The following is a 22,171-nucleotide window of genomic DNA, read 5'->3' as shown; positions in this document are numbered from 1 at the left end:
AAATGGCAAGGGATGGAGGCAGGCTGATCTTGCTGAAGAGGCCCAGGGGGAGCCTGTGTATTTCCTACGGTGGGTTCTCCAGCCCTCACCAGAACCCCAGGTGCAGACATGACCCCAGGCAAAGCTGTTTTATTTGAGCTTTACTGTTCCGTCCTTCAAACTTTAGGGTCAATTCGAGACCAGGTCAGCAGCCACAGTTGCAGACCAGAGGCCTGGGTTATGTGTGATGCTCCCCGTGGGACCCTAGGCAAGGTACTTCCCTTTCTTAGCCCTGGTTTCCTCCGCTGTAAGAAGGGGTGGTGAGGGAACCCGCTTTAAAGGGTTATTGACAGAACACAACCCAGTGCGCAAGCAGGTGCTTCACAAACCTGGTCTCTTCCTCTGTCCCTCCCGGCTGGTCTAGCTCTGCCTCCCCAGCTGGCTGGAAGCCCCGAGGGCAGAGGCTGGTCCTCAAGGCGGGGGGGGGGGGGGGGGGATAAATCGGGGTTTGTTTGACTGTGTCTCTCCCCTGACTAAAATTCTCATAGACAAAAGGTAAACTCCAACACCAGCAGTCCAGACCTTTGGACATCTGACTTTGGTTTGGCAAATTTCTCTTTATCCTTCCAAGCCCGTATCAAATGCCCTCTCCTGCAGAAGGCCTTCCCCGCACCCTCCTCTGGGCTTTCCTGGCCCCTGGGGCACACGGGGGCCCGACCCTGACCCTCTGGGCTGAGGTGGCTCCGCCCTGCTCTTTGGCCTGGGGCTCTGTGAGAACTGATCCAGAACCTCGAGTCAAGCACACATGTGCCCACGGGTCTGCAGGTAGCCATCACATGGGAGAACACGTGCACACATCTGTGCGTGTGCACCTGCCTGTCCCTGTCCCTGTGCTGGGCCCGGGATGGGCAGTCAGGCCGACCCCCTGACCACCTGAGAGAGTGGTGTCTTTGGGAGGGTGGGCTGAGCAGGGCCCCTTTATGAAGGAGACTGGCTCAGCCAGGAAGAACTGTGGGTGTGAGCAGCCAGCCTCAGCCTCCACCATTAAATGTCAAGCTCCATCTGGGGCCAGGATGCGGGGGCGGGGCGGGGGGGGGTGCGCCCAGGGAGCTCCACCCGCCCCTGCCTGGTGGAGGCCCCGCAGGCAGCCTTCGAGGACATACCTGAGGTTTGGCTGCACCCACTGGCCAGCCCCCAGGGCTGAATCAGCAGGAAGAGATTCAGGGCTTCCCAGGAAAAGCTGCCTGGACCTTGTGCACCCGCCCCAGCCCCAATCCCTGCTGTCCCTAGGGCCCTGAGAGGGTGGGGGGCTCGAATGCACCTGGCTGTGGCCCAGCGTGCTGGGAAGGGCTGAATGGAGTGGGGAGCAGAATCGCCCTTACTAGGGTACCCTGGGCGTCTGGGAGTCAGAGGGCTTTCACATGTGGAGAGAACACAGGGTGACTGTGGGTGTGTGGGTGTTCTGTGCCAGCACACGATGCCTGCCCGCCAGGGTGCATCTGCTTGGGCAGCCAGGACAGCATCCAGTGGGCCCGTGTGTCCCGAGCACTGGGCGAGTCAAGCCACGTGCACCTTGGGCAGGGTGACTACATGTGGGGCTTCCACTGAGAGTGGCAGTGTAGCTAAATGGTGACAAGAAGGTGGCTCTAGTGTGGGAGGGAGTGTCTGGGGAGGACAGAGACAGGGCGTGACAAGGACAGTGTGACCTCGGGAATGATGGCAAAGCGCCTGGTTCCATGTGCCATATGCACTGTGCTGCAGGGTGGCCGTGACTCTGGGCAGGGTCTTGTATGTTGCCCCACATCCACCCCAAAGTGTCTCTGCCTGCTGTCGCCTCATCCCTGAGCCCCCTCCCTCCTGCCTGCATTGACCCCCACCCCAGGCCCTGGGGTCTGGACTCAGCTGCTGCCCTGGGGGGGGCTCAGGACAATTACCTAGACTGTGCTTTCTCTGCTGTCACCCTGCCTCTGTTTCCTCCATTAACACCAAGCATTCCCCCGACCGACTGCAGCCAGGCCTCCCCGCCAGGCTGGCTCCAGTCTTTGGGGTCTGAGGCTGGGCCATACCCAACTCCGAGGCCTGATGAGAGAGACAGACAGGGCCGGGGAAGTGGTGGGGGCCCACGCCAGACCCACGAGGCCCCGAAGGAGGAGCCAAGGATGTTCAGCCAGGACAAGAGGCATAAGGGGAGGGGGTACTGGGCTGCAGGGTTTGGACCCTGCAAGGGCTGTCACGTGGGACAGGGCAGACCCCAGTTCCATAAGGTAAACACTGCAGCAAGCTGCATGTGGCACCCGCTCCAGGGGAGTCTCTGTTATGAGAAACTGTGCAGACTTCCCCTGCTCTGGCACCTTCTGTAGCTCGAAATCACCCGCCAGAGGCAACTCAGGATCCTCATGCAGCATTCAAACCCTGTTTGCCTCCCTAGGTTCCCCACCCCCGCTGCTCTCCTTGCTGCATCCCCCTCCCCAGGCTGTCCTCCTCCAGGCCCCGCATTTGCCATTCCAGCTACCTTGAATGCCCTTCCCGCTTTGCCACCTGGCAAAGCCCAACACATCCAAGACCCGGAGCCTATGTTCCCTTCTCTGGAAAACGTCGCCCTTCCTCCCAGCGCACAGTGTCTCTATTTGCTGTGTCACCCTGGGCACACCCCTTCAGCTGTGAAATGGGGGTAAGTGTGAAGATCACACTCCCTAAAAGCCTGTTTTGAGCCCCAAGATAATAAGTAAACATTAGATGCTCGTAAAGTAAGTTAGGACTTGGGGGAGCAGGGAGAGCTGGCATCCAGTCATTGCTCGATGTATGTTCATTCCCATCCTCCTCTTCTTGGATTCTGTGATTTTAAGACTCTCTTGTTTTAAGCATTGTTCCAGGATTTTTCTCCAACTCACGGTGCTAGGAATTTTAAGAACCCCTGGTTCTAAAATTATAAAGTCTAAAATGCTGTGGGCGGGCCCAAGGGCCTCCTTGTGCCCTGAGCTGACCCCCGAGTGTCTCAGGAGCCTGGGTCTGGTGGGGGGGGGTCTCACGCCCTCCTCTCCCCCCCAGGCCCAGGGGTGTGGCCTGGCGGCCCCAGCTGTGGGGAGAGCACTGGGTTTGCCAGGAGGCTGATGGCCAACTTTCCAGTGGGGGGACTCCTAGCTCAGCTGCCAGAAGGGGGTCACAAGATAGAGTCGAGAGGCACAGGGCTGGCAGCTCAGGGTGACAGCCTCTTTGTCTTGGAGCCTCAGTTTTCTCATCTGGAAGCTGGGGCCAGGGGCTGCCCTCTTGAAGAGTTGTCAGCAGGATGGGGCTACAGTCCCTGCCTGGCATCCACCATTTGCCTGGGCTGGACCCTCCTCCCAGAATGCCCTCCCTGGTCCACATCCCTCCAGGAGCCCCTGCTCGCTCCTGGCCCAGCCATGGCAACTGGGGAGGGGGCTTCAGGATGATGCCCACCCTCCTCTGCTTCACCCCAGAGAAGGGGGACCAGCCATCTACCCCAAATCCATCTGCCTCAAGCCTGGAATGGGCCACAGCCCAAGCCCCTTTTCTCTGTGGAGCCTGACCCCTCATTACCCTTGGTGTGAACTCCAGCTTCACCTGCAGGTTGCATGGGGAGGCTGCCCCCAGGACCCTGCAGGCAGCCCTGAGCAGGGCTTTGAGGAAGGCAGGCTGAGAGTTTGATCTCCCTGGGCAGGGGGCCTGCTCCTCTGAGCCTCCCTGTCAGCTGGGGGCACAGACCCAGTAAGGTCTGGAAAATGCATGTCTCCTGGCTCCTGAGGGGCCTCAAAGCATCTCTCCTCTCTTGTCTGTCACAGCCTGTCCAGGACAAGTCTGGGGTCCCAGCACAGGGGGCCTCCCAAATCTTGACTCCAGCAGAGCCTCAGGGCCCACTCAGAGACTGTGGTTGATGAGAGGCATTTGCCTTCTTGCCCCTGACACTCCAGGCCCCCACGTCTCCTACCTAGGTAGGGGCAGTTGTTCCCAAAAAGGGAATGGTCTAAGCAAAGGTGTGAGCACAGTAGAGGCTGGGAATTGTCAGGGGGAGAAGAGCTGGCAGGCTGTGTTGGATCTGTGTGTGAGCCCATCGCCTCATCTGGGCTGGACCCTCTCCAAGCCCTGAGTGTGCACAAAGGTCTGACACCTGTAAATGCTGGACAGGCAGATGGTGGGGTGGTCAGGATGGGGTGTGAGCAGGCAGGTGGCTGAGTGAATGGGTGGGTGATAGAAGGGGAAGTGGGCAGGTGGGTATGCAGAAGGTCCAAGTACACCCCGAGCTCCTTTCTTTCACTGCTTCCCCAGGGCGATCAGCCAGACACAATGCCTCCCATGCCAGCTCCTCAGCAATGCCACTTTGCTGCCTCCCAGGGGCCACCATCTCCAGGCCAAGGGAGCCTCACACGTGCGCTCAGAGAGTTGCTGGGTCGCCAATGGAGCCCTGCCTCCTGCCAGGAGTCACTCCAGGGTCCAGGCAGGCCTTTGCCTCTCCTTTGGGGGCCTCATCTTCTGTCTGGAAAGTAGAGGTGTGGTCAGAATAGTGCCTGCCCTTGGGGTTCCAGGAGGACTCACTCAGCCATATGCACAGAGCAAGAGCAAGTGGTGGTTCTGCTGCCTCCAGACTGAGGGTCCCGGTGAGGTCGGAGGGTCCAAGACATGGCCTTGGACAGTCCAAGTACCACCTGGCCAAAGTGTAGGTCCTGCTGTGGAACAGCTATGGTCTCCAATTTGGCAGCCCACTGTGGCCTCAATTCCAGCCACCTGGGACATACAACCTTGTCAGGGCCCCTCCCTGCCCACTGCAGCCCCAGGAATGCAGCCAGGCACGGCCACAGCCAGGCCCCACCACAGCCAGGCCCTGAGGAGGCCAGGGCAGCTGCTACTATTGTGTTCAGCAGTCAGGGCTGCACACACGTGTCATAGACACACTTCTGCATGCCTCAACCAGGTGGGGGGTGTACAGGTCTGCAAGAGGTACATCCTGGGCCTTGTGGGGGCCCCTGACTATCTGCACATGAATGTCCTTCTTTGTTGGGGCCTGCCTCTGCCAAGGTATGTCTGTGTCTGGCAGCCTCAGCCTCCATCCTTTGCTCCCCGAGACTGACACCATGAGTTGGAAATGAAGCATCTTTAATTGATTCCCTGCCCTGACCCCCTGAGGGTGTCCAAGCACCAAAGATGAGAATTGTGCCCACAGCCCCAGAACCAAGAAGCCCCTTCCCAGACCTTCACTGGGCCTGGACTCCCCACTCACCCCAGTAACCAATCCCACAGGCTTTGTTTCAATAAATAACCCCAAGAACAAAGCTTGGGGCAGAGGACCTGATAAAGCATGCAGCTCAGTGACACACCGGGGGCTTTAGGCCAAAGGTCAGAAATCCCAAGGGGCAGAATATTTGAAATCAGGGGCAAAATACAACTTAAATCAGAGCTGGCATATGATCTGGGAGCCATTCCCTCCAGCCTGCGTGGTCTCCCCGGATGCTGACTCCCACAGTCAAGATGGACTTCGACTCCATTTAATGTCAGACGGTAATAATCGCCTGCCTGGCATTTTCACCATTGGACTTGACTCTGAATTCTGAGCAGGTGGCAGGGAGGCAACATCTGGAGAAGGGGGTGAGACTTCCCAGGGACAGAGAAGTCCAGAGCAAGGCAGGGGAGGGAAGCTGGGGCCCAGGTCACTGCCAGGCCCTGCCCCGTCGTCGGGTACGGAGGGGACCCTCGCCTCGGGCCTGGGCCTGGGCCACCTGGCTCATTTCCCTGCGGATGTCTCCAAGTGCTGTCTCTGGGGACTCCAGCAGGCGCTGGAAGAGGCTGGGCCGGCCAGCCGCCGGCTCCCGGCACTGGAATGTGACGGCTGTGCCCGAGTCAGCCTTCATCTCCCTGGAGAAACCGTCAGAGGAGCCATCGAAGCAGCGGCCAATAGCGATCTCCTTGGCCAGCCTTGGGCTCTGGTCAGTGACCGTGTAGACACCGTAGTTGTGACCCAGAGGGTCCAGCGGGGCCAGCATGGCAAAGGTGGCTGGGTCATCAGCTGGGGCCAGTGGGGGATGCCGGGCCAAGTAATCTCGAAGGAGCCCATTGACGGCCACACGACGACAGCTGCCTTGGGGCATGATGGTCACCAGCGTCCTGTCCACCTGTCGCTGATCGAACAGCATTCCGCTGCACTTGAACTCCACGCAGGCAGCAGACGTTCCAGGGCGCTGTGGGTCTCGGACGCTGCGGACATCCCGCAGCCCATAGAGCTGGCCCTGAGTGCGTGGGTGGCTGCCCCCCACGTTGTGAGAGCGTACCATGTACTCTTGCGGGCCTTGGACCTTAACCTTGAGGAAGCAGGCTCGGAACTCCTGTGGGTTGGGCCACCAGGCCAGGAGATCTCCAGTCCAGGAGGCTGGTGCGCCCTCTCGGAATGGGACAACATTGTACTCGTACTTATCCACCTCCATGCGTGCGAAACGGAAGTGGCTGGCGGTCACTGGGGCCTCCTGGCACTCCCGCAGGTTGCGCCACGGGTACACGGGGCCGTTGACTTCGGTGGAGTCACCAGGCCTGGGTTTGGCTAGGTTGATGCGGAAGCCGTTTCGTTTCAGCGCAGGGTCGTCATGGTCAGTGCGGCGGTACCCCAGTTTGTCCAAGTAGGGCTGGGCCACGCCCACGGTGGCTGGGAGAGGGCGAGGCCTGGAGGGGGCGGGCTCCAGTTCCTCCCCCCCCAGGGTGGCCGTCACCAGGGCTGTGTAGGCGTCTGGCTGGTCTGCATCGCAGAAGGCAGGAAGGCAGGCTCCGTTGGGGCCTGTAACAGCACTATCAAACCGGCCCCAGGCGCGAGGATTGGCGGAGTAGCCAGGAGCTGGCTCCAGGTTAACCAGCGTGATCACCACGCCCTCTACCTGCTCGCTGGGGGCGAACTTCTCGTTAGCGTAGGCGCGCACCTTCACGAAGCAGCGGCGGCGCTCAGGCACGTCTAGGTTGAACAGCCGCCGCTCGCGGATCTCCACGTTGCCTACCAGGAAGACTCGCTCTTCCCGGCGGACCCGTGGGGCCGCTGACTCCTCGCGCTGGAAGCCGCTCTCCTCTTCCCACAAACCTGTGTCAGGGTTCAACGACCACAGTTTGAGGGCCTCCACATGGCCCGCCATTCGAATCTGGCCCGCGGCCACCCGCACAGCCAGTGGCCCAGCCTGCAGCTGCTCAATGGAGCCAGCGGCCCGGAGGTCTACTGCGAACATGCCATAGGTACGCAGTGGGGCCAAATCGCCATCACTGTCCACAAAACGCAGGTCACTGGGGGCAGCAGCTGCCGAGGTGAGATCTCGGGGGTCCACGAAGGTCACCCGGGCCTCCACAGCTCCAGAATAGGGTTCCCCATTGGCTCTGCGGAAGGCTCCGGGTGGGAAGACCAGTTCACCCAAAGGGGGCTCTTCTTCCAGCTCCCCGAGGGGGAGCATGTTGGTCTGGCTGGCATCTAAGATGACGGGGTCTTTCTTCCGCATGGCCTTAACCTCGTGATACACACCAGCACCTCGAGGGTCAAAAGGCAGGACCCTGACAGTGTCCATGAAATTGCCACTGGGTTCCACAAAAGTCACCACCAGCCGCTGGGTAGAGGGCGGCACCTCAATGGTGAAGTCGCCCTGGTAGGAGGTAAATCCAATGGGCTTGCTGCCCAGCAGGATCTGGGCAAAGCGCAGGGGCTCCCCTGAGTCAGCAGCCACCACACGTCCCCGGACCAGCCCTCGGGAGGGCAGGCATTTCTGACAGCCACACTCAGCCACCACCTTGATGGGAAGGACATAGCTGGAACAGTGAATCTCCCTGCTTTCCAGGTGGCGCACGGAGCAGCAACGGGAGCCTGGGTCCCCACACCTGGGGCTAGAGCCTGCGGGGCTGGGGCAGAGGGTGTCAGGGCAGAGACCCACATCCAGATAGGCAGGGCCAGTGCCTGGCTGACTGCAGTCATCTGGGAGTTTGATCAGGTGCTCACGAGGCTGCGGGTCACAGGCTGGCTGTCCCGGGGCTGGGGAGCAAGAAATCAGCCAGGTCAGGGTAAGAGGGGAGACTCCATTTGAGGCAGGGGAGGAATGCTTGGACTGGTGTCAGGGGCTTAGTACGGGCCTGGGATCAGACTCAGCAAGGTCCGAAATCATTCTGACTTTGGGGCTCTAGTTGGGGTTGAGTTAGGGTGTGCTAGAGGAAGGTGGCAGGGTGCTTACCAAGCACAATGAGCCTGGCGGAACCCGAGTGCACAGAGCCTGCGTCATTCCACGCTTTGCAGTGGTAAGTGCCTGCCTGGTCTGGGCGCAGTCCCCGCAGCTCCAGGTGGGCCCCATACCTGTGCTCTTGCCTTTCCAGCAGGGTCCCATTGTGGAACCTGGGTGGCAGGTGGGCAACACCACGAGGGCCCTTGGCACAGGGGCGGGGCTGTCCCCATCCCACCCTGAACGCAGCCCAGGGGAGTACACAGCCTTTCCCTCCAGGTCTGGGAGACACCATACATCACGAGAAATCCAATCCAACCCCAGAGCTGGCACTAGGCCCTTGAGCATGGGTCAGGGCACTTACCAGGAGTATTTCTTGGGCATGGGGTTGCCTGAGGCTTTGCAGCAGAAGGTCACATTCTGGCCTGCCTCTCTCACTCGAGACTCAGGGTGCTTCACCAGGTAGGGCTTTTCTGAGGGCAAAGGCAGTAAAGATCAGGGTACTGCCCCATCCCAGCTTCTCCCAATGATCCTTCCCAAGAGCAGGGCCCTTACTCTTCTTTCCAAGGGCACCCTATTCTTCCAACTCAAGTTCACCCGACATCTGCTCAAGATGATGCCCCAGGTTAATGCCTCCCTCTGCAGCTCCATGTCTAACCTTGGGCCTTCCGTGACTACATCACATCTCATTTCTTCCTCCAGTGACCTCACTCTCTCACATCACCTCACCCCAAGTGCTTGGTGTCACCCAGAACTTCCTCCCCAGTTCCTAGGCCTCCTCATCCCCTTTGCCACAAGGCACTTACCCAGCTTATCAAGAACAATAGTGACCACAGCAGATGTGGAGCTGTTGGCCTGGGCCTGGGCCACACCAGCAGAGAAGCCATCCATTTGAGCACTGACATTGGTCCGGCTGCTGGCACAGACTCCGGGCATCCGGAAGGTTCCATGGGCATCACTGGTGGTCACAACGCCAGGCCAGTCTCTCAGGTAGACCCTGGCCCCTGGGAGCAGTCGGCCAGATGGCGTGACCACTGAGCCCAGAAGGATGTGACTGGGGCAACTGCACACGCTGAGGCTGCACCCTGAGGGACACAGGGAGGCAGAGGGGCAGAGGGGCCTACACAACAAAGGTGCCTAGGCAGAGCTGTTTTTGGAGCAGCCCCTGGTGTGAAGGGGACAGGGGGCTCAGTGGTCAGGGCTGGGCAGAGGGGAGGGACCTGAGGTCCAGAGGGGTGAGGAAGATGCCCAGGAGGATGGGACAGGAGAGGCAACTCTCACAGGACCAAGAGGCTCCTTCCAGCATAAGAGAAAATGTCCAGGCAGGGGCTGGGTCCTGGACCCAGACGTCTCCCTCCCCTCCCAACCCCGTGGTTTCTCCATAAAATGGAAAATTCCACTGGAAACTTCAGGGCAGAGGCGCCACGGTGAGGGCAGAGCCAGGCTGGGTAGGGTGGGGACCCCACCACCCCATTGGCCACAGTGCACGGGCTCTGCCGGCAGTCTCCAGACCGTGTTTGTGGAGCCCAGGGGCAGGATCGGAATTTCCACTGGCCTCCTGGCTGGCCGGGTGTCTGGCCCTGGGAGGGCCTGGGTATCGTGTCTGCCAGGGTGTGAGTGCGTGCCCACATGGGCGTAGGGGACAGGCGGGGGCCGCAAATGCAGCGTGTGTAAACTCCAATTGCGTGAGCCGCTTCTGTGTGTGTCAGTGGTCACCTGGACATCCCCACACTCTGTGGTGCACACGAGGGAAGCGCCCCCCTCGGATCTGCCCTTGCCAGACACGATTCCGGAGCTTTCACCCGTCCAAGTGTACACATTCACCAGTGGTCTCCCTAGAGGAGGGGAGCCAATAGGAACGGAAGGGCCTATCTCCTCTTAAACCAAGTTCGGGCCCTTGGGGCCCTGTCCCAGCACTCAGGCCCCGCCTTTTTCCTTCAGGCCCTGCCCATTGGGATCCACCCTACAAGCTCCTCCCTTTCAGGTTCGTCCCTCAACTGGCCCCACCCCAGAAATTCAGGCCCAGCCTCTCCTACCTGGACAGCGAGGTCGTACACACTTCTGCGCCTCCAGGGGACGACCAGGACATGTATCCCCATTGGGGCTTGGGCAGTGGCGGCGGCGCAAACGACGACCTGGCCCGCAGCTCCCTGAACAGGGGCCCCAAGCGCCCCAAACGCCCCATGTGGCCTCTGCGGGGAGGGCGGGTGGGGAAGGTCAGGCAGGCACCCACCCTAGGGGCTGCTCCTCAGAAATTTGGTGACAATGTGGGACAGGCCCCCGCCACGTGCATCCAAGAGCAGGCACTGCAAACAGAAGTCCTGCCCACTGCTTCCACCATCACTTTCCTAGGCGCACCAGTCAAAGGTGCAGTTGAAGTACCTCCCGGCTCCCCCATAAGCTCACCAAGGTGAGCCGGCTGGTCTGCCTGCGTCTCGCACACATTTTGGACTCAAAACACCCCCCAACAGAACGGAGCTGTTTCAGATGAGCAAATGAGGGGAGAAAGAGAGAGAGAGAGAGAGAGAGAGAGAGAGAGAGAGAGAGAGAGGGAGAGAGAGAGAGAAGCGCCCCAGGGGTCCCTTTCTGCCCATCACTTGGGACCCCAACTATTTCTAGCCTCTCTCTACCAAAGCCCTGCCCCTGTCTGGTCCTGCCCTTTTCGAGGGTCAAGTTCCTAAAGGACACCGCCTCTCCCTAGCCACGCCCAAATCCACAAGACCCCTCGTCCTCTCCAACACCGCCCATTCGGGTCCCGCCCCGCCCCTGCCCTCGCCCCCTCAGGCCCCGCCCCCAGGGCGCCGCCCTCACCCAGTGGGCAGCGGAAGCGCACGTGGTAGTTGGAGCAGCGGCGGCCGCGCGGCTGCTCGCGGTTGAGGCACCAGAAACCGCGCGTGGGGTTCAAGTGCACACGCTCGCCGACGGTGGACGGCAGGGCCCAGTCAGTGGTGCGAGCCTCTAACGCCAGTGGCTGCTGGCACACGCGTGCTGGCCCGTAATAGAAGCGGATTGCGGCCAGGCTCTCGAAGTCGCCGTCGCCGCCCGGATGGTCCACATTGAACCAGGACGTCCACTCACTGGCCTCTGTGGGCAACACAAGCCCTTAGACCCGGGCCGCAGCCTGTCGGGCCTCATCTGCATGGTACGGGCCTTACGTGCTGTCCAAGGGGGGGCCTTCTACCCACCCCCCACACCCCAATGACTGAAGGCTAACCCAGCCCGCCCACGGCGGATCAGGTCCTGATCCAGAGCCCTCAAGGGCAGAAGGAGCTGTGAAGGGGTGACGGGGAGGTTGACCTTCCCTTGGCCAGCCCTAGTTCTGTTGCCCAGTGCCTGAACTGGGCATGGTGCACAAGAGACCTCCCTGCTGTCTCACCATCTCCATCCTCAGAGCACAGAACGCCTGAGGTGTGAGGAGGTACAAAGGCAGCTGGAGACCCTGGCATGCTACCAGCCCTAGTTGTGGCTTTCCACTGCCTGGTAGCTCCCTGTTAGTGCCAGCTGGGACCTTGTTCACTGTCTGGCTGAACCCACCACAGGCTGAACCCACCACTGGTGGGAAGGAGTTGGCCCCCAATATCAACTCCCCCAGGGGAAGTTTACTCCTTTTCTGATTCAAGAGCAATCATATAAACTTTCCTGGCCTGGAAACTAGAGACCCAGGTTCCAGAACTCCTGCTTTCCTGTGTGGCCTGGGCAGGCGGGCCCAGCATCCCACCACCACCCATCTTCGGTTTCCTCCTTGGCGAATCACCTGGCCTCTCGGCTCCCTGCTCCTAAAACAGGAGCACCACTTCCAGGGGCTGTCATGTCCAGGGACCAAAATGGTACTGGGCTCTTCACCCAGCTTGTGTCCCCTCCTCATGTGTCCCTATCAGCTCACACAACAACCCACAGCAGAGCCAGGACTCAGACCTGAGCTAACTCACCTTCCCAGTCCTCCAGGGCTGGCGAGGGCAGGCCAGGGCGCAGCGATGAACCTTCAAGACCCCACATGGTCTCCGTGGGCTCCTCAATGGGGCTGGTGCCTGTGGAAGGGGTGAGGGGAGAAGGAGCACTGATGGGGGCCCCTGTGATCTTTTATGTAAGATGCTGCCATGATCATCCCCATTTGATAGGAGAGAAAACTGAGGCTCTTAGAAGCCAGAACCCAGCTCTGGCTGACCACAAGGACTGCAGCACTCCCTCCTCCAGGAAGCCTCCCTCTGACCTCTCAGCCCCAACCCTATGGGCCTTGGAAGCCTGTCGACCCTACCCCAGAACAAGTTCTCTCCCTAGGTGTATTCTGCCCTCAGGTGGAGCTGCACTCCCTTTGTCCATTTGCCTGTTGGAAGTCCTTCCCTCACTCTACCTTCCATCCCTGCACTCAGGGACCATGCTGCCAGCAGGAGGTCTTTGGAATTGAACCTGGCTTCTCTGACCTCCAGTTGTCTGAGAGAGTTGGGCTAGCTAACGACCTCAGACAAATCCTTTCCCTCTCAAAACCTCAGTCTCCTCATCTGAGAAATGGGCCCAACTCCCCGCTCCACTTGAGTGTTCCAGAGAGGATACTTTCTTTTCTGAATGGGAGGTGTGTGTGGGAGAGGGGAGGAGTTAGGTGAGAGGGTCCAGGACTGCTGATCCAGGGTCTAGACTCTGGGGCTGAGACTGAGATAGGTACCCCGCAGTCACTGGGAACCCAGAAAACCTAAAGTTCATATCCACACTCCAGGTGCCCCTACTGTCTCCTAGAGGAGGGAAGAAATCGGAGAAGGTCTCTCCCGCTCCAGGCGGTCCTGGGCTCCGTCTCAGGGTGCCCTCTCACTACCCCTGTCCCGGGCTGCTGACAAAGGGGACCCAGGACTGAGGAAGCAAGTGGTCCTTTGGTTCTTTTTCCAGGAGGGTTGCATGCCAGGCCTGCGGCCAGGCGTTTGGGCGCCTATGGGATAGGCTAGGGCTTTGGGGGCGCCTCACCTCGGACCCCCACCAGGTGCACGGCAGCGACACAGAGGCACAGCAGTGGTGGCAGTGACGCCATGGCCGGGTCCAAGTGTCCGAGTGTCCGAGGGAGGGTCCAGGCTCTGCCGCGCTCTCGGGTCGGACTCCCGCTGCTCTGGCGGCTGCTGGGGCTGAGGGTGGGGGCGGACACGACCGCAGGCCCCGCCTGGCCCGGGCCCCGCCCCGTCCGGGCCAAGCTCCTTTGCCCTGGGTGACTTCGGTGCCTGAGCAACCACTCTGGGTCGCCCCCTTCAGTGCGTCGGGCTTCAGGCTGGCTTGTGTCCCCCTGTCGCCGGCTGCTAGAAGTCCTTCCCTCCACCCATCCTCCATTCTCCATGTAGGGTCCCAAGCTGCCTGTGAGAAAGTGCCTCTTGGAATCCGGCCTGCAGCTGCCCTACTCTTCACGCTTTGGGCAGCCAGAAATCCTCCGAGTGAAACTTCAGCCCCATAGCCTTAGACCATCGAGCAGGCTGGAAGTCCCTGAATCTACCCTTTATGGAGGACATCGGGTAGTCCTTCTTTGCGTCTGCCCTCCATCCCTCTCGCCTGGGGCCGCCTGGGGACAGGTGGGAAGTCCCTACCCGAGTCTGCCCACCCGCGGCGCACAGAGGAGGCGAGGCCAGGAGGTTTTGGGAGGTCTGTTTATTAGCACGCGTCCAAGCCGAGTGGGTGCGGTGGTGGTCACAGCGCCGCCACGCAGTCGGTGCCCGTGTATCCCGGCAGGCGCAGAGCGAACTTTCGGCGCACATCGTCGGGCACAAATCTGCCGGCCACGAAGTGGTGGCGCCCAGAGAAGCGGCCGGCGCAGCGCTTAGGCGCCGCCAGTGAGACCAGCACATCGGGCCGCAGCCCGTCCTCGGAGTCGCCGCCTGTCTCCGCGTCCCAGCCTGAGGGGGGGCGGGGGTGGGAGGGGGCATCAGGAGCTGAAAAGGTAGCTCACCCTCAGAGGAGAGTCCTGCTCCCCACCACCCCCTTCCCCTTCCCTATCAGACCCAGCCTCTGATCCCAGACAGTGAGGTTTGGTCACACCTGCCTCGCCACAGAACTGAACCTCCACCCTCAGACCAGTCTCTTCCCCTCCTTGGAGATGTTTTTTGTTTTTTCCTTCCCTTCCCACCAGAGCCCTCATACTTTTCTGCCCCTCCTTCCATCCTGGTACCCAACCTTCCTCCTCCATCTGACTCAGCCTCTGACTTCAGACTGCATCATTTCCACCTGCTGCTCTTTCCTAATCAGACCCATGCTTCTTAGGGGGTCTGTCTCCATGCCGGCCTCCTTCCCCATCAATCCTGAGCTTCCCCACTTAGATGAGGACCTCTGTCCACCCACACTTCCCAGCCAGCCTCCTCTCAGACCAGAGCCCCACTCAGAGAACAGACTTGCCTCCACCCTCAGGCAGCTTTCTTCTATCTGACCTGTCTTCCTGCCTCAGGTTCTTGCCTCTGACAGCCAGTGCCCCCTTCCCCACCCAACTTGAGCATACATCATCCTCGCTCTCTGCCTGCCTTCACCCTCATGCCAGATCTTGCTTTTTCACAGGACTCACCACCTCACTCATCGCATCATAGCCTCTGCCACCTCTCAAAAAGCACTCCACCTTCTGACTAGGGACCTTGCCTTCTCTCCTGCCTGACTGGAATCTGGAACCACTAACTGAAAGCCTCCTCCTGGTGGGCTCCCCCTCCTGGGAACACACCTGTGCCTTTCCCTTCCCCCTCTTCTCCCCCACTCCCAAGGCATGTATCTCCTAAACTTTAAGGGTCCCCAAAAGACTTGCAACCAGAGGAGCAATGGGCAGCGGCAGCTCGTCCGGGCTAGCTCCCGAGCCTCCCCAAGGGCCCTTTTCTCTGACTCAGTGAGCCACAGCAGCCCACCTCGGCTCGGTGCTTTCCTATAGCATTCCTAGAGAGTCAGAGCAGCCCTGCCTCAGCTCTCTCCTGTTGCTTTGTCTATCCTAAGCTCTTCCTTGCTTCACTCTCCTCAGCTTTCATAAATGTACTCTCAAAATAAAAAAATAAAAATATAAATATAAATAAATAAGCTTCTTCCCTCTGACTTTAATCTTTTCTTCTGTGACCCTAGCCTCCTCCCCTCATACCAGACAGCCCACCTCCTCAGAGTCACCTCCCACCCCCAACCCCACTCTTCAGCACCCTCCTGGAATGGCGCTGCGGCCTCTCAAGCCAGGGGACGTCCCTCTGAATCCGGCCACCCCCTGCGGAGGGTCCGGCTGGCCAGAGGCTGTTTGTTCCATTTGCCCATGGCCTAATGGCTCCACCAGGCATGAGGCGGCGGCCAGGACAGGCGAGGCCTTTGCCCAGTGAGCTCACGTCTGCCCGGGTAACTGGGCCAGGGTGGGCAGCAGGCATGTTGGGCTGGGTGTGGTGGGGAGGCAATGCAGGGTCACCTGGGAAATAGCATCAGTCTTCCTCATCTGAGGGATGGAGGTGACCCTCTGCCATACCCAGAGTGCACATCCATCTGTGCTGGGGAAACTGAGGCTTGGAGTGGGCAGGTAAGTCAGGGTAACAGAAGCTGGAGCACATGAGCCCCCCAGGTCTTCCCGGCCCTGACACGCCCCCCTCCGCCTGGCATGCCTGAGGGAATGTCCAGGCTCACAAGAGGGATGGACAGCAGCTTGAGTGTGGCCAGCGCACGTGTGCAGGGGCCCCCGACCTCACGGGGCTCCACGCCAGGGCCCAGCACGGCATCCACCACCAGACCATAGGCGTCGTTGATGAGCTGGACCTGGGAGGACAGGCAGGGTAAGGGGCGGCCTTGGGGCACCATCCCCACCTGCCCCTCAGCTGCTGAGGAGTGCTGACCTCTGCGGGCAGATAGGACAGGAAAGGGATGTCCATCTTCTCACACTGGGTGGTCAGGTCCTGGTGCAGGGGATCCAGTGAGCGTGTGGGGTAGAAGATGGTTGGTTCGTACTCCTGGGAAGGGGGCAGGAAGCGGTCAGCGTGGAGGCTGCTCCAGCCCCTACTTGGCCCTGCCAAGCCTCCAAACCTGGTACCAGGAAGCAGACCCTGTACGGGGCAAGCACTGAGCGTACTCTGTGACTTGTCCAGTCTCAATGTTCCGCTGGGACACTACAAAGAGGAGGAAGCGACTTCCACAGGGACAGGGTGGGGCCTGACCCTGGGAGGCCAAGGGGGCCCTTGCTACTCACAAATACCCGCAGGTGCCGGGCACAAACCAGCCCCACCGCCCCATTCTGCTCTGGGCCGCACACGACCAGCACCGTCCTCTGCTTCCGGGAGGGAGCAGGCAAGGGGAACACCTGTAGAGGGCACAGTGAAGACAAAGGCACGGTGCTTGGAATTCTTCTTTGCTCAGGTTGGGAAACTGAGGCCCAGGTTGGGGAAGGGACGGGGCTTGGGCTTGAAGGCAATAGAATAGGACAAAAGAAGGGGCATTCTGGGTGAGAGGTGGGGCCTCTTGGGGCCTCAGTTTACTCCTTAGAGATGTCGAATCCTTGCCTCAGTCTCTGCCAAGACAGAACAGGAAAGCTTCCTCCTGCCACCACTGGAGCCAGGACTGTGGTTTGTTTATTCTCAGCCTGAGCTACAGACATTTTTCCACCTTTTTCCACTGCAGTGGCTGCCCCTCCCCCACCCATGTTCCAGGCCTTGGGCACTCCCAGAGGCCCCGAAGTTGGTGGGGGAGGTATTTTTCCAACCTGCCGTGCCCTATCTCTCCCTCTCTGTCCCTCTCCACTGGCTTCTGTCTTTACTCCCTGTCTCTCTGTAACTCTCACTCTCCATTTAATGTCTCTGTCTCTTTGCCTTGGTCTATATTTCTCAGACTCTGTCTCTGTGGGCCTGTACTTGTCTCTCCTCGCTCTTTAATACAGGTGCTAAGCATGGTGTTCAAGTCTCCGCCTGCCGATTCTGAGTCACTCTTTGCTGAGCCCTCTCTCCTCTCCCAGAGGCCATTTGCCTCTATTAAATAGAAGTGGCAATGTCTCTGACAGGCCCTTGGGGCCTCTCCCTGGCTGCACAGGGCCTGGCCTACTCTAACCTCCAACCTCAGAGAGGAAGTTGTTACATCTTTGAGTCTCCTCCCCAAAGTGTCAGTGAGGTCCTGACTGACCCTGACCTGCCTGTGACCCACCATACCACATCCAGAGTCATGAAGGGTGACATTGGCTGACTAGAGCCAAGGGCCTTCCAGCTGGCTTGGGGCTTTCAGGGCAAAAATCGGACAGTCGGTCACCAAGGGCCAGGCAAGGGTTTACTACACTGGCTTAGATTTTCACTATATCCTTCTCTTTTGGGCACCTCACTCAGGATCTGTTTCTTTTGGAAATAAGAACATTTAAGTAAAAAAATAAATCTGAGTCCACATAAAAAATACTGAGTTTTTAAAAAGTATACAGTGGTAATAAGGACAGGAAGAAGGGGAGGAAGCAGAGAAGAATTGCAGGCTGCATCCTTGACCCTATTGGGCACTTTTCTAAGGAGTTCATGTTTATTAATCGGTGTCAGTTTACCACCTTTGTTCAGAGGCAGCTTGGGGCAAGGCATGGGGTGGTGGCATCATCATTGCTGTTCTTATCTAGTCTCCTGCAGACATCTCAAGGTGGCGGTGGTGGGGGCAGGGGTTTGGCCCAGAACCAGACACAGCTATGCTTCCCACCCCCAGAGACCCTGCCCAGGCCCCTCCCCACCTCTGGGCCTGTTTCCCCACCTGTGGCAAAGGGTTGTTTGGTGGTGCTCCATGCCCAAGACCTAGGAAGTTGCAGAGGCAGGCAGTCACATCTGTACCTCAAGGCCCCAGACCAATCCCTGCAGCTGCCTCAGTCTCTACTCTGACTCTGATTGACACCCTGGGTCTTGAGTCCCTTCCTGGCCTGGCCTAGTGAAGAACCTCTCTGGGCCTCAGTTTCCCCATCTGAGCGATAGGTTGGGGTGGCCCCGATCAAAGATGAGCTTCTTGAAGGCTGGGCCATCTTGGCCATGAGGGTCATGCAGCTAGGCATTGGCTCTGGTGGGCTGGCCATCTGGCTGGGGTCAAGGTCAAGGGTCAGGGGTTAGGTACCTTGGTAACAGCCACAGCACTAGCATGGCCACATAACTCCACCAGCTGTTGCCGCCCAAAGCGATAATCTTCCAGCAGCTCCCGCTCCAGGGCGGCCGCCTCCTCCGTGCTGGGGGACAGAGTGGGGAGAGACGTTTAGAGACAAAGAGATGGAGACAGTGTCTCAGATGGAGTCAGAAATGTTCTGAGCCAGTCTCTGACGCCACTCCCCAACCTGTTTCCCCACTCGATGCACGATTGCACGGAATCTGGCAGGCAACTGGAGGTTTGAGCCAAAGGCTGAGGCGCAGGCGCCCTCTAGTGGTCTACAAAGGGCACGGTGGCACATCTTGGTTCTGTTTTTCCAAAGTGGAAGACTGAGCCCCCCCAGAGACCCCCAGCCCCCAAGACAGGAGAAACTCAGGAGGAGAAATGGAGGGTGAAGGACTTTGATTAGGATGATGGGTAGGTTTCAGGCAGAGAAAACCAGTGATTGAACTCCAGGACACTGGAGGGAGCTAACTGGACTGGTGGTGCCTAGTGGAGGTATGTGAAGGCTGCAGAGGCATTTGATAGCTCATTTAGGGAGGTGGATGTGCCCCCTCCTCAAAGACCATGGTAAAATTCAAATAACTGTGCCTAAAGAGATGGAGCCAACTCATGTGAGGTGAAGCTCTGCCATGGAGTCAAGTCACTGGAGTGACCAGTGTCTGTTTCATCTTTCTCAGTCTTCTTCCTCCTTTGCAAAAGTGAGGGCAGGATGGACTAGATGATTTTTGAAGGCCAGTTCAAAATGCAAATGTGGGGCCCCTTGTTCAAAAATTAATAAATTCATGGAGATGGCAGAGTGTTAAACCAAGTATTGGGCCCTTCTAGCATCAGGAACCAAACTGGTCCTGGCTTAGAGGCCTTCCAAGGGGCCTGGGCTTGGTGACTGCAGAGGGAGAGCTGGTTTTGAAGATCAGAAAGTGTTCCTCACTCCAGAATCAAAGGTTGAGCAATGGGGCAGGGTCTGTGGTCTGATGGCGGCTTCCCCTAGGCAAGACTCTTTTCTGCTAGGGAGCAGCACCTAGCCCCTGCTCAGCAGCCCCTAGGAAGGTTAATAATAATAATAACGATAATAATAATAACTATAGAACCAGACCCAGAGAGTTGAAAAAACATCCAACAACTCAGAGAAGCCAAGAGGCTTGCCCAGGGTCATGCAAAAAGTAAGTAGGAAAACCGACTTACACCCTTGGTGTCTGTCTCCACAGCCACAGACAGAGTGTGAACAAAGCAGCAGAGGAAGACCTACAGATGGCAGAGGTTTGTTGGGACGAACCCTAGATTCCCTCCTTTGACTCCATGAGCAGGAAACCACAACCTTCCAGCCAATTTTGCAGTGTGGTCAGATCAACCAGCAGGATGAGCAAAGGTGGGGGATGAGGACTGCTGTGGGATGGGGAGTCAGAGAGGGCTTCCTGGAGGAGCTGGCCTAGAGCACTATGGGAGGTGGTTCAGGTAGCAAGAACAGTGAGGCCCAAGGGCTCATGGTGGAAGTGAGTTTGGTAGGTACAAGGGGCAGAAGAGAGGCCAGTGTGGCTGGATCAATGAGAGACTGAGAAACCGGGTCAGGAACACACTTGGGGGCCCATGCAGATGGGAGAGATGAAGGCTGAGGACAGGGAGGTCACATGCCCTGAGACCCCAGCAACCAGAGCCAAACCCTCTGCTTGTCTTCAGCCAATGTCAGATGAGGTTGAAGTACCAAGTGGGGAAAGGAGCTCATGGTGGGGCCAAAGAAGACACGTCCACCCCTCCCCGCGCCAGGAGGGGCAGGCCAGCCCAGCGCCTGGGAATGGTGTTCAGGAATATGGCTTATTTCTCCACCTTCATCTTGTGACAGCTCTGGCTGCAGCCCCAAGAGGAGGGCAGAGCTGAGGGTGCAGGGGGTGGGGTGTGTCCATTCCTCCTCTTCTTCCTCCTTCCCAAAACTGTGGCCTTTGGTCACCACTTGGAACATTATCTTCCTGCCTAACTGGTCGTTAGAGTGACAATGGGGACTCCATGGGAAGAGGGTGGTCAAGGCTAGGGTCCTGGGGTGGTGGCTTATGGGTGGGGTATGAGTGGGAATTAGGGCAGAGCCATCGAGGACAGGGGGTAGGGGGGCAGCTCAGTTATGGAGGGAGGTGCTTCTTGCTTCCCTCATCCTGTTCCCCAGATGAGAAAGGCTGTGAGGTCCAGGATTTTGCCCACCAGCCTCAGAAGGGCTGAGGTGACCTGGTTTCAGAGGGCACTGGGCCTAACACTTCCAAAATGCTTCCAGGAAGCCAAAAAGCCAGGATGCCCTTGCCAGACCCTCCCTGTGCTCTCAGCTCTACCTGCTTCTCTCCACCCACACCACCCTCATGCCTCTACCTGCCAGCCCATCACTTCCTGCCTAGCTGCCTACCACAGTCTTATGCCACCTCCCCACCCAAATTCCACACCAGCAGCCATGGGGGCTTTGAAAATTTGAACATCAGATCACATCACCCTGTCACAAACCTTAAGTCTCCCCAGTATTCAAATATTCAAATCCCTCATGACGCCTACATGCCCATTATGTTTCCAACTTCATTGCCTCCTCTCCCCTTGTTCATGTGTCCCACTTCCATCCGTCCCACAGAGCCCTGTCACTCTCCGGCTGGCATTTGAGGCACTCCACTGTCCCCCACACCATGTGAACATTCATCTCCCTCTGGCTAGGATGTGCTGGGTGTTTAGGCTGAGTCTGGTTATCAGTCAAAATCTGGACATCAGACAGTATCAGCCCTAAGAGGAGGAGCTGATTGGACAGTGAGCAGAAGTGGTCAGACAAGGGACTGTGGAACAAATCTGGTTTATTGTGAGGTCCACAGCCCTACTTGTAGTTCCATGTCACACAGTATGACTCAGAACAAGGTGTGACAGCCACAGCTGCCAGCTCCAGATCCCTGCATGTGTTCAAAAATTGCCCTAGCCCTGGCTCAGGCATTGGCTTCCCTCCCCAAGCCTGTTTCCTTCTCTGGACAAGGTGATAACAGCAGGCAGGCCATGGTGGAATGAGCATTGGAGGAGCCGAGTCTGTGTTCAGATGGGGAAGGAGGGTTGCAGGCTCCAGGGTCCCTGGGAGATGGAAAACGGAGGTGGGCCCTGGTTGGGGTTGGGGCTGATGGGGGAATGAGGAGCAGAGCTGATGACTTTCATGAGTGGGGCAGGGGTCTGCTGCTGATGTAGTTTACCTGGCAACACAGCTTGAGGCAGTGGCATCCTCTCCAGTGAAATGTGGCGTGGGCCTCGGATTCACCAGGTCCCCTTTGGGCCATGCTCCTTCCATCACCCCTCCCAGTTATGCCCCCTTCTCCCAGTCACACCCTGGCCACAGGGTCCAGGGTAGCAACCTTATCCCGGCTGACCTGAGGAAACGCTGCTCCTCCAGTGCCTCAGCAGGGTCCCGGCAGGCCGTGGTGCTCATTGTTCAGGTAAGCCTGTGCATGCAGCAGGGGACCCTGGTGGACTGGGCCTTTTAAGCTATCCCAGAGCAGGCTCCAGCCCCTCCCACCCACCAATCAGGAGGCGCCACGCACGACCATTGGTCAATAGGTGCAGGTGGACTTAACCCTTTTGTGCTAGGAGTTGAGCTGTTGCAGGGACTTAAGGATGCCAGGGGGTGTCCCTACTGGCTGGGAAACGAAGTCTAGAGGGGCAGAGGTGGGTTGTGATGGGCTGAGCACCCCTGCTATGGGATCCTGGCCTGGGAGTAAGGGGACACACTTTTGCCCCCCACTGATGCCATCCCACTCTGCTCCTCTCCATGCCCTTATCCATCCTTGTGCTGTGGTGAAGCCTGCAGATGCGGACTATAGTCGAGCAGGATTTCAACAGAGGTAAGACAGTCGAGTTTGGGAGTCCAGGTTGATGGTAGGTCCAGGGCAGCCTCTAGGTGTTTTTTGAGGCCACCCAGCTTGGTGTTTTCTGTCGAATCCCCAGGCCCAGTCCCTGAGTCC

General features: G+C 58.7%; 2 protein-coding genes across 2 annotated transcripts; both read right to left on the bottom strand.

Moving 5' to 3' along the window:
• Positions 1 to 5,639: 5,639 nt before the first annotated feature.
• On the bottom strand, positions 5,640 to 13,241 carry CILP2 (cartilage intermediate layer protein 2). The gene is made up of 8 exons (XM_045853432.1): positions 13,113 to 13,241; positions 12,089 to 12,187; positions 10,971 to 11,243; positions 10,196 to 10,351; positions 8,966 to 9,244; positions 8,524 to 8,632; positions 8,175 to 8,332; positions 5,640 to 7,978 (listed from the first exon to the last, which is right to left on the bottom strand). Exons 1-8 carry the CDS (start codon positions 13,174 to 13,176, stop codon positions 5,640 to 5,642), a joined length of 3,477 nt encoding a protein of 1,158 aa, XP_045709388.1. The 5' UTR covers positions 13,177 to 13,241.
• A 534-nt stretch (positions 13,242 to 13,775) lies between these two features.
• On the bottom strand, positions 13,776 to 22,091 carry YJEFN3 (YjeF N-terminal domain containing 3). The gene is made up of 6 exons (XM_045853301.1): positions 21,581 to 22,091; positions 18,183 to 18,291; positions 16,312 to 16,422; positions 15,962 to 16,075; positions 15,734 to 15,884; positions 13,776 to 14,023 (listed from the first exon to the last, which is right to left on the bottom strand). The coding sequence occupies exons 1-6, from the start codon at positions 21,637 to 21,639 to the stop codon at positions 13,818 to 13,820; spliced, it is 750 nt and encodes a 249-aa protein (XP_045709257.1). The 5' UTR covers positions 21,640 to 22,091; the 3' UTR covers positions 13,776 to 13,817.
• Between the last annotated feature and the right edge of the window lie 80 nt (positions 22,092 to 22,171).

This window comes from Phyllostomus hastatus, unplaced genomic scaffold (genome assembly GCF_019186645.2).
Source record: "Phyllostomus hastatus isolate PE091 unplaced genomic scaffold, TTU_PhHast_1.1 phas_contig_98, whole genome shotgun sequence".
NCBI classification, from domain to species: domain Eukaryota; kingdom Metazoa; phylum Chordata; class Mammalia; order Chiroptera; family Phyllostomidae; genus Phyllostomus; species Phyllostomus hastatus.
This window is presented reverse-complemented; position numbering and strand designations above follow the sequence as displayed.

Bases quoted from the DNA above. Each gene is read 5' to 3' on its own strand.
- CILP2 (XM_045853432.1), bottom strand. From the start codon at position 13,176: ATGGCGTCACTGCCACCACTGCTGTGCCTCTGTGTCGCTGCCGTGCAC. The intron at 12,188-13,112 runs GTGAGGCGCCCC...CCCCTTCCACAG, and splicing joins GCACCTGGTGGGGGTCCGAG to GCACCAGCCCCATTGAGGAG. The intron at 8,333-8,523 runs GTAAGTGCCCTG...CCTGCCACCCAG, and splicing joins ATGCCCAAGAAATACTCCTG to GTTCCACAATGGGACCCTGC.
- YJEFN3 (XM_045853301.1), bottom strand. From the start codon at position 21,639: ATGAGCACCACGGCCTGCCGGGACCCTGCTGAGGCACTGGAGGAGCAG. The intron at 18,292-21,580 runs GTCAGCCGGGAT...TCTGTCCCCCAG, and splicing joins GAGGAGCAGCGTTTCCTCAG to CACGGAGGAGGCGGCCGCCC. The intron at 16,076-16,311 runs GTGAGTAGCAAG...CCCCCTTCCCAG, and splicing joins CCCGGCACCTGCGGGTATTT to GAGTACGAACCAACCATCTT.